General features: G+C 41.0%; 1 protein-coding gene across 6 annotated transcripts in view; it reads right to left on the bottom strand.

Moving 5' to 3' along the window:
- Positions 1–512: 512 nt before the first annotated feature.
- TBC1D30 (TBC1 domain family member 30) overlaps positions 513–9,847 on the bottom strand; it is a 52,627-nt gene continuing 43,292 nt past the window's right edge. For 4 of the 6 annotated variants that reach the window (XM_032181019.1, XM_032181064.1, XM_032181028.1 and 1 more), the window contains 5 exons: positions 6,837–6,949; positions 6,523–6,662; positions 4,656–4,862; positions 4,399–4,455; positions 513–3,240 (listed from right to left, as the gene is read on the bottom strand). In XM_032181019.1, the coding sequence (XP_032036910.1) occupies positions 2,456–3,240; positions 4,399–4,455; positions 4,656–4,862; positions 6,523–6,662; positions 6,837–6,949 (1,302 nt within the window). In that variant the 3' untranslated portion in view covers positions 513–2,455. The remainder of the gene's footprint in view (positions 3,241–4,398; positions 4,456–4,655; positions 4,863–6,522; positions 6,663–6,836; positions 6,950–9,847) is intronic. The other 2 variants (XM_032181047.1, XM_032181038.1) reach the window with 1 other exon arrangement.

Below are 9,847 nucleotides of genomic sequence, written 5' to 3'. Positions count from 1 at the left end.
CTGCAAAGCCACCCTTACATCTGTAGCCACAGACCCCACTTGATGAAGGGAATCTTTAGAGAAAAATAATTGGAGTCTTCCCTGTAGGTTGCTGGCTGTCTGGACCTATCCTTCACATTTCTCCTCAGTACCAAGCAACTAAAATGATTTTGCTGTCTGTTCAGCAGATATATTTCAGGTAGATCAAACCTCCTTTGCAGTTCCAAGCAACTCAGTAGTGCTAGTGATGGGAAACAAGAAAACTGAAAGCCATTTCAGAGAAAGTTTGGTGCTATTTGCAGCAGGAAATTAATGCAGAGTTGCTGTGATTCCTTCGCCTCAATCCTAACAGTCCAAGTACAGTACAGGCCCCTCAGAGCACACTCATCAATTATTGATTAGATCTGAATCAATATTTTATTGGCATTTCTTCTCCCCCAATCATTATCTGTGCAAAGCTTGCTAGTTTTCCATTACCTAATCACATCTTAATGTGCTGAAAATCCATGCATGTACTTGTGACGTTTCAGCAGTTTTTTCAGCATGACAATCCTTTTATTTTTACTAGTCCCACATACAGCTGCATGATATGCTAAAGCTAGGTAAAAACTGGGAAAATGATTCACAGTAAAATTTTGAAAAGAAGTGCATTTCTTTTAAATCAAGGCAGAAACAATTCTCATACAGTCCATGTTCAGTGACTAAATTCTACATTATTTTAAATTGACTTAGTGCTACAAATAATCATTAGCAACAATACTACTTAACCTGAAAATAAGGCAGGGGCAAAATCTGATCTACAACTGTTTTAAATTTATAGTGTTCATACTTGTACATTACGTCATATGCATACACCTGTATAAAATACAACAGTGAAATAAAATCATCCGCACAACAATAAACAGGGTATATTGTACAGCTAAAACCGATAGCACATCCTAGAGATCATGGGATACATTAATAAATAGACAGTGATATATTAATTTGCAAATTTAACAAACAATTTTAACTGAGGAAGATATTACATACAATGGGGTCGATTCATCTTCACTGCCTTTACACCAGTTTCAAGTCAGGGCAGCTTCAAGTCACGAGAAACTCGGAAGTGAAAAGGTCATGAATCACAGTTAATGCATACAGCATGGCAGAGCTGTAGTATTTTAAGAGCAACCTGATTTTTTTTTTTTTTGGAGTCAGAATGCTTGATTTTGCAACCCTGAAGCTGAATTATCCACAGTTAGCTTCTCTGCCTGCTTAATACGTATGTATCTGTCACTTGTCTCGCAGTATTCACCAGCTTTACAAGACTTTAGTGGGGGACACATCCAAAATCTAGGCTTCTGAGGAAACGTTGTAAGAAACTGGCAAAAGGGACTGACTTGGAAGTAAACACTCAGCTTATAATTTAGCCGTTTTTGTTTCACAACGAACCAGAAGCATGCCAAGGAATCCCATGACAGCCCAACGTGTCCAATCCACTAACGTCGTGGCTGATGTGCTGGGTTTTAATGAGAAGTGGCACCCTAAGCATCTAATCGCTCTATTTATAGAATTTAAACTCCTAAACTACTTTGGAACATTCGTATATTTTACCTACTGCTAAGCAGGCAAATACATTTTAATTACAAAACTGGTTGCAGACTAGGTAGTATTTTTTACATACATTAAAGCCAAGATGTATACAATATTCAACACAACTGTATGTCTAGTTAATTGTTCCTTATGCCTAATTTTGCAGTGCTGCAATGCCCCAGCAGTTGTATGTAACAGAAAAGGAGCAAACCAGTGTTGTAGATGGGCTCATGCCTGTTATTCTCACACTCACTGATCACATTTATATGAAAAACACTATCAGCAGAGGACTGCCACGGGAAGAGAAGCGTGACATGCTGTTGGAGGATGCCTGAAGCCAGATGGCCCAGTATAAATAAGTGGCAATGCTTGACACCGAAAGCGATACTGTAGATTGCTAGGGCTGCTTGTGCTTTTGTTAGTTGTGGCTTCTCCAGCTACTCATGGAGCATAATAACGAGGTCTAACAGGGAGGCTGCGTAACAGTCATAAAAACTGCTTTATGGTTTTGCTGCACCAGGCAGACAATTTGTCCTTACAGCCTTGAAAGAGACAGGAGGAAGCCACAGGGGCCTACGGGGTTAAAGGCAGCTGGTGATTTCATGCCTGGATTAGATTTAAAGAAATAGTATGCTTCACACTGCAAATCAAGGTTTATTTTACCACAGAACCATCAGAATCGACAATAGGGCACCAAAGTGCATCTTCACTAATCTATCCCATGGCAACACGGGAGCACAATTTTCAAAGACACATATTTATACATCTGGTAACCACTTTTGTCCTCGTTACTTAATTAAAGATCAGAAACTCTTTGGGACTCACATACACACAAACATAATAAAATAAAATAAAATAAAAATACATTTTTCCCTGTCAGAAATGGAAAGTGCCACGTGATACATCATCGTTTCTTGGTCCCACTGTTGCCACTCGCTGCTGACTTACTGAAACTTCTACTCATCTGTGGGAAGTGTACGGTTGGCGTTCTCTCGGTGGGGCCGTACAGCCCTAAATTCCTGGCTGTAGCTGACTTCCGAAGAGGCTTGACACTGGGGAAAGGATTGAAGACTTGTGGCTTTGGGATCCCAGGCTGGGGGGATTTCACCAGGTGCCCACTGTCACTGGACAAACTACTCGACTCAGATAAACGTGGCTGGCAGGACTGACTGGGTGTTGACTCAGCATCAGTTTTGTTATCTGAGACGAGTTCCAGTGCTTCCAGTTTTAGCTGAACCACTGACACGTCTGTAGTGCTGTCTGTAGAGACGGGGTCAGCAGGCTGCTGTTGGTCAGCTTTTCGCGCAGTCCTGTCATCCAAACCACCTCCTTCTTCTCCAAAATCAGAGCATTTGGAAGTCTCCTCCTTGGCACCAGGACTGTTTGTTTTACAGCTCTCGCTCTGCTCATCTATTAGTCCTACGGTATCCCCATGCCCCTGCTGGTCTTTAGCTCTGGCAATATTCTTTCGATGAACTCGTATGTGAGTGCGCCACGGAGAGTTCAGTTTTGATTTAAGATCTTCTTGGGGAATGGGAGACATCTTCCCTGGAGCATGGCTTGGGATGTGGATAACAGCATTCTTGAGAGACCTGTTATTTGATTTCATCTTCTTTCCTAAGAGGAGGTGGTTTATCACCGGGGAGTGGTTTACCTGAGAAGGGAGGAGGCTGGTAACTGGCCCTTTGTCTGAAAGAAAGAGTTTAAAAGAAACACGGTATTGTTAACATCAGAACAAATTAATGTTCAAAGGATCCACCAGCAAAGAATTCAAAACCTTTCTTGAGGTATAGCAGAGATTTGTAGGACTGACTTCTAGTAAAATCACTGAATTCCTCTTACATCTTGGAGTTGAACACATTGCTAGAAGTGCTGTGGTAAAGATTTCCCATCTTCCCTCCCTGCTTCCAAACTATGGCTGAGTCCTGAGCCAGAAAAATAAATCAATAAATAGACTGTAACAAATGCAGCTCCTCCATTTTTGGAATTGCACTGTAGCTGGAAGTTTAACATTAATATTGGCTTCTGATGTCTGTCCCCCTCCTTCATTTCTCTTCCAGCTGTAAGAGGCAATTCAGTCCCTATACAACGTCAGGCACATAAGCCCCTCCTTGTGTGTGAGGCCTGTGTGACTGGAGAATGAAGCAGTATATTGTTAATAGATAAAACCACACCAACTTATTTCTGTTAGGTTCTCTAATTAAACCACTGCAGTAAATCCAGGATTAGGTAATTAGGTGAGAATTTGATTAAAACCAGCCCTGAATCATGATTAGTAAAATTAGAATGGTTTTTGAATTATTGTTTTTTTGGCAGTCCTTGGGAATCAACATCTTACTGTTTGCACTGTTTCTGCATGGCTGCTGCCTTTGTTCAAAGCAAGAACCTTGCCACTATTGAAAAAAAATAAATAAATAAAAATAAACTTCTTACAAACGATTGCACACCCATTAAAAACCTTCAGCTGCTCTGTTCAGGCTAACCTCCACGTCCTTGAGTACCAACTGGGGAAGCAGACTCAGAACACAGATGGCTACGTAACAGGCTGATGTCTGGTCCAATTTCCAGAGCAGCATCGTTAGGGCTAGATACGCTGTCAGACACAGCGGAACACTTGGGCCAGTTCCTCAGCTGTGCAACCTGCCATGCCCTGATGAACTTGGGGGAGGTTGGATGCTATGTAACAGCTAGGAATCTGCCTGCCCCTTGATCCAAAGCGTACTCATTTCTTCATTTCACTTTTTTTCAGTGCATCAGCATGTCAACTCCAAGAATGCCAAAGTTTTAAACTTGTGAAGCAGAGAGAGCAAGACAAGGCACCCAGACAGCAAAGACACTATTAAATACCATTGCTCAGCTGGTCCCTGGGACCTAAAAATATCCCAGGGTCGTCATCTTCAGATCCTGACAAGAGAAAAAACAACATCACTGTTTCATTTACAATTTGTGTCCACGAAGTTGTACCCACTCTACTAGTATGGTGTTACACATTGTATCAACCTCTCATTTTCTCTGTTTGGTTTAAAGGAAAATAAGCGTATTTGCCTTGTCTCCTGATGAGGTTTGCAATAAATCAGCAAATGAAACATGTCTTGATATGTTACCTGCTCTAATATACACGTGGTGAGCCTGCTGTTGCTGTTTCTTCTTTATCCTGGAGTATTGCTTTTTTAGTGCATTAATATCAGTGGTCATGCGCTCCATCATCATGCTGTTAAAGGCAGCGTGATACTCGCTGCGGCAAGAGTCTATTGCTCCTGGACTGAGCTCTGCGATGTTGCTGGAGCCCAGGCTTTGTTCTTCATTCTGGTCTGCACAGAGCAGGAATAAAGCACAGATGAGGAGTTAATTGGCATACTGAAGAATACTGCAGATTATCTGCAAGGCAAGACTATGTCTGGTTCCTATTGTCTTATTTAACTGTAGTCTTTAATTAAAGCTAGGATAATACAGTTTTTTCACAAAGCTTCAGTATTTATAAGTATTACATTTCCAGAACTACTGCTTAAAAATAGAAAAGGTTGGGAAGGGGGAGAGGGTGCACATTTCAAGAGTACATCAATTAACACAGCAATGGAAAGCTATCATCAGTTTTTTAATTACCCTAAAGTACACCAACCCATCGGTGAAGTAATTCAAAAAATGGTTATTAAAAACGCTCTGTTGATCAAAGATGAGGCTAGCAATGCAAGTTATAAAACACATTACAGGCAAGAAGGCAGGAGGTTAATCAACTGACCTAAGGGATAGTAGCAAGAGGCATCAAGAAACAGTTACAGCGCCCCAGGGAATAAGCTGCCAGTAGCAAGAGAAGGGATAGATACAGAGCAGCAGAGCAGTCAGGCAACTTCAGAGCCTTTCTGATGAACAGCCACAGAGCAACAGAAGCAGTGCAATTTATTTTCACAGCTGTTTCTGATGCATCACTAAACTGGCACTCCAGGGTCAAGGGGATAATTCTTTTCCGAGGGATGTTTGTCTTGGGCTTAGTTTGCAATAGAAATGTGATGTTCTGACTAAGTGCTAGCTTGAAGCAGCAGGCAGAGACTTACAGTCCCTCAGGAAGGAAAAAACAAAAATCAGGAGGACGATCCCAGCATAAAGGTCTCAACAAAACCAAGCCACAAGAACGATGATGTGTAATCAGGTAACAGTGACTGCTACATCAGTCTGCTTCCCCTTCTACTCATCCACTTTTAAAAAACAAACAAACAGAAATAATAAAACAACTGCTATAGCCTCTCCCAGGGCATCCTAAAATCACCACTGATCATCATTTCATAAAGGCCACTGTGAGATGCTCTGCTCTTCTCATATGCATCAGCATTTTTTCTCCTGTGAGCATTTGCACAGTTGAACATGTAATTCTGTCAGAAGTTTAATTTCAATGGAAGGATTTGAAGAAATGGTAATAACATTTTGTCAGAACACCCTACACCATACCCCCGCTCTTTTTTTTTTTTTTTTTTTTTTAATGTGAATATACCCGAAATATACAACAGTTTGAAGGTTTTCCCAATAGGTTAGCGAAACTACCCGCAGAATTTACCCCTCACTGAAATGTTCCAATACTATACATGCTAATAAAGGTCAAAATTATTTATTGAAAGTATAGTCTTCAGAAGATGTTGATTAACTAATAGCTCTCTAGGAAATAAGCATGGATTTAGGGTAGACTTCCTTTTCACATATTCACTTCTTTTTTTGTGTGTGTAGGCAACACCATGGTGGTTTTTGTTTTTAAACATTGTTGTAGCAAAATTCATACCCCATGCTATTATTGATAGCATGCATGCAGCCTTCAAAATCGACTCTGACTTCCTCAAGGACTGCAGAGCCAGTATCTGCTGTAATCCCTATGTGAATTCAAAATCCAATTTGCATAGCAGCTTTCATAGCTGAATGTACAAATGATTCTCAAGTTCACCCAGATGTAACTACATTTTTCAAAAGTAACTGAAATTCTTTTACCTTTCATCTGTTTCTGGTACTTTTGGAGCTCTGGTGCCAAAAACCCACTTAATGGTCCAAGACAGCCAATTGCATTGACAATTGAGTCTTCATCATCTAGGTCATTCTCCTCGTCGCTGTCTCTGGTTCTGCCTAGCCTTCTGTCAAATGAGAACGTAAGGGAAAAAATAAAGAGGCATTCTTGCATATGAAACATCTCTACAAAACATCTTTATCTTCTTCAGGTGCATATAAGGGAAGACACTACCTGTCATATCACTATCCTGTAGGGTAAACAATGATCCTATATGCAGTGAGAAGCATTTGAAACTCACCCTGAAAGTGACGTTGACTTTACTGCTGCAGGGAAAGGAGTGATGTTGTACGTGTATTTCTCCCTTAATTCTGCCAATTGTGGAAAGGGAAACTGAGCCATGGTATAAACAGTCTAGGGGGAAAAAAAAAAAAAAAAGAAAAAGAAAAAAGCAGGTTTTAAAATTGTCCCTCTAACCAACAGTCCCACAAAAGATTTCTCCCTGAACAGACTTTCAGTCTTGCCATAAGAAAATGTAAACGGTCTAGTTCTGCGATTCAGTCGATGCTTCCTGTAAGAAAAATAAAGACTGGCTCAACAGAAAAATACAAGGTTCATAGTTTTAAAAGTATGTAAGATAATATGAGAGGTAGCACCCTTTCCAGCTACTGTACCTATTTAATAATCATTACCAGTCCTCTCCTTGCCAGCACATATGCATCGCTGAGGCTTTAGGCATCTTCCTACATTTCTGCTCAAGTATTCAACAGGCATTGACAATCCTCATCGTCTGGGAATTGTTAACAGATCCCTTACATCACCTGAGTCACAGTCAAACAGGAAGGACCCAAAATTATGCAGCTAACAGACAGTTTTTACTTATTTTTTAATTGTGAGAGAAGAGACTTGTCCTACCATGGACCAAAAAAAGTCTCTGCACCGCTCTGAATGCAACATTGCAGTACTAGAACTTCAAAGAAGAAGCCCCAATACTATTTTATTGATTTCAATACCCAGAGTTAGCAAGATAAATAATAGCAAATGTACTTGCTTTCCGTATTAGTTTTGCTTTAATTCATTCTGCAATAAAAGGATACGTGTCACCAGCCAACCTGGCATAAAAATACATAATATTCATTGCAGAATCATTGCTGATTTGTTCTTACCTATTTTAGTAACCCTTTTTCCCCCTACTTTTGCACTGAAAAAAAAAAAAAATCTGAAACATCATTACTCAGAGCTGCTTTGAAAAATCAAGCTTTTTTGAAAATTAAAGGTCTCCTGAAAGGCAGTAACGTAAAAAAAAAAAAAAAATATCTCATTAGCTATGAAAGGACAGCTTCGTTTCTTTTTCTGTCCCATTAAGTCAGTGACATTTTCATGTGAAGGCAAATAGCTTCAATTAAGATGAAAGGAAATTTTGAACAATTTCTATTTAATTCATTCATGAACAGTGCTTTGTGCTAAATCCAGTGAGATTCAGGGCTGGACCTTTCCTGATAGGAAAAAAAAATACATATATACTTTTCTCCAGTGGCAATGATGTAAGCAATGAGGGGCAGGAAGAGTGTTCCTGGCTGGATCAGGCACAGGGCAATGGTGCAGCTCGACAGGCTTCTGCATGAAAAGAATTTTTTGGTTTGAGCTCTGAAAAAACGAAGGCAAGGAGAGCACCTTCCAAAACCCCGAGCAGGAACTGAGAGGCTTTGCCACTCCACACAACTGCACTGCTACTGTGAAAGATAAATATCCTCTAGGGCCCAAACACTGATACGCCGGCAGTCTACCAGACGAAGGAATTTTATGACCTGGAGAAAGCCCTACCTCCGGCCCAACGTGCCTGGCTGTTCGTTTGATCTCCATCGCGCTTTCCTGTGTTTTTCCCCATATGTCTCCACTCCCTCCCTTCACAGAGAAGGAGGTGCGTCTGGAATTTATTTCTAGTTTTTATGTCAACAGCCTTTTCAGGTAACTTTTTCCATATGCCCGTTACGCTTTACGCGAAACAGTCAGCTTGAGTCCTCCATTTACTCCTCGCACCTACTGGTTTAGATTATGCTTCCAGCTTTTGCGCGTCTCTAATCTGCATCTCTTCCAGATCCTGGGCAATTTCTTTCATTTGTCCACATTTTTAACTTAATTACCTGTTATCAGATTGTAACTAGGAGCCTCACTTGCTATCTAAGAGATTCACAAGCAGATCTTATGCTGGTGTAAATTCTCCTGGACATTCAAAATTCCCCTGGACATGTCAATCAGCACCTGTGATCTCACAGCAATGCTTCAGAGGCAAAGGATCTTGTTCCTAGTTTGCACACAGCTTTGGATGCTTTTTGATTGATTCAGGTGAAACTGTGCCAGTGGGACACAGCCTACAAATAAGAATCACAATGCAGCCAAGCTCATTATCTTAGTTACGGCTGTGAGGGACAGGTTCTGGGAACACTAAAAGAGGCTAGAAAAATACCCTCCCTTCTCAGCTCAAATCAGTAGTGCTTTCTCAGTCCGGTGCCTCTCTAAAAATGCAAAGCCACCTACACCCTCAGCAGAAAGCCATACAAAAGGCCCTGACTGTGACTTCCAAAAGAGAGCAAGTGGTTTTGCTTTGGCAGATAGCTCACAAATGCTTCGCTCAAGCTGTCCCACAACGGGTTAAGGCTTTTCTCTCTTTTCATTAGGAAGACAAAACAAAAAGCAAAAGCAAAAACAACCCCAAAAGAAAACAGACGAAGTGCTACTCCAGGAGAAAGAGAATACCACCACATCCAGGTAACTGACTACAGACTTAATCTAAAACTGGGATAACAGAGACGGATTAACCCCTATTTCCCTCCAACACAGTAAACACACAGGGATGCCTCTCCTTTTCCTGTTTGCTTCTCATCTCCTCTACACTGGAATGTTTCTAAGCCTACAAGCTGAATTAATTTAGCTGCTTGTAAAAACGCTGGCTTTCTGAGAAGGGATCAAAGCGGCTCCTCAACCCAGCCAGCACGCGCTGCTTAGAGAACTTGCAGACACCTGGCAAAAAGCCTCCTGTCTCCATGCGAGAAATGAAGCTTATTAATGGGCCAATAAGGTGACCCTATTTGTTTAGCTTCTAGTCCTAAATACATATGCAGTCTAGCATCTGAAGCGTGCAGCACTTACCCTTTATTTACTTAAACTGTTCACAATGAAAAAAGGAGGAGGCTGTAGGCTTGCCTGCTCCTCCGATCGCTCCAAGCTCTCCTCAGCATAACATGAGAAGAACTCTTACTGCTTAAGGGCCAAATCCACAAAAGCTGCAAGTCTTCAGTCCAGAGTATATTA

The sequence above is a fragment of the Aythya fuligula genome, chromosome 1, assembly GCF_009819795.1.
Source record: "Aythya fuligula isolate bAytFul2 chromosome 1, bAytFul2.pri, whole genome shotgun sequence".
NCBI classification, from domain to species: Eukaryota; Metazoa; Chordata; class Aves; order Anseriformes; family Anatidae; genus Aythya; species Aythya fuligula.
The sequence above is the reverse complement of the archived record's forward strand: the minus strand, read 5'-3'. Positions and strand labels throughout refer to the sequence as shown.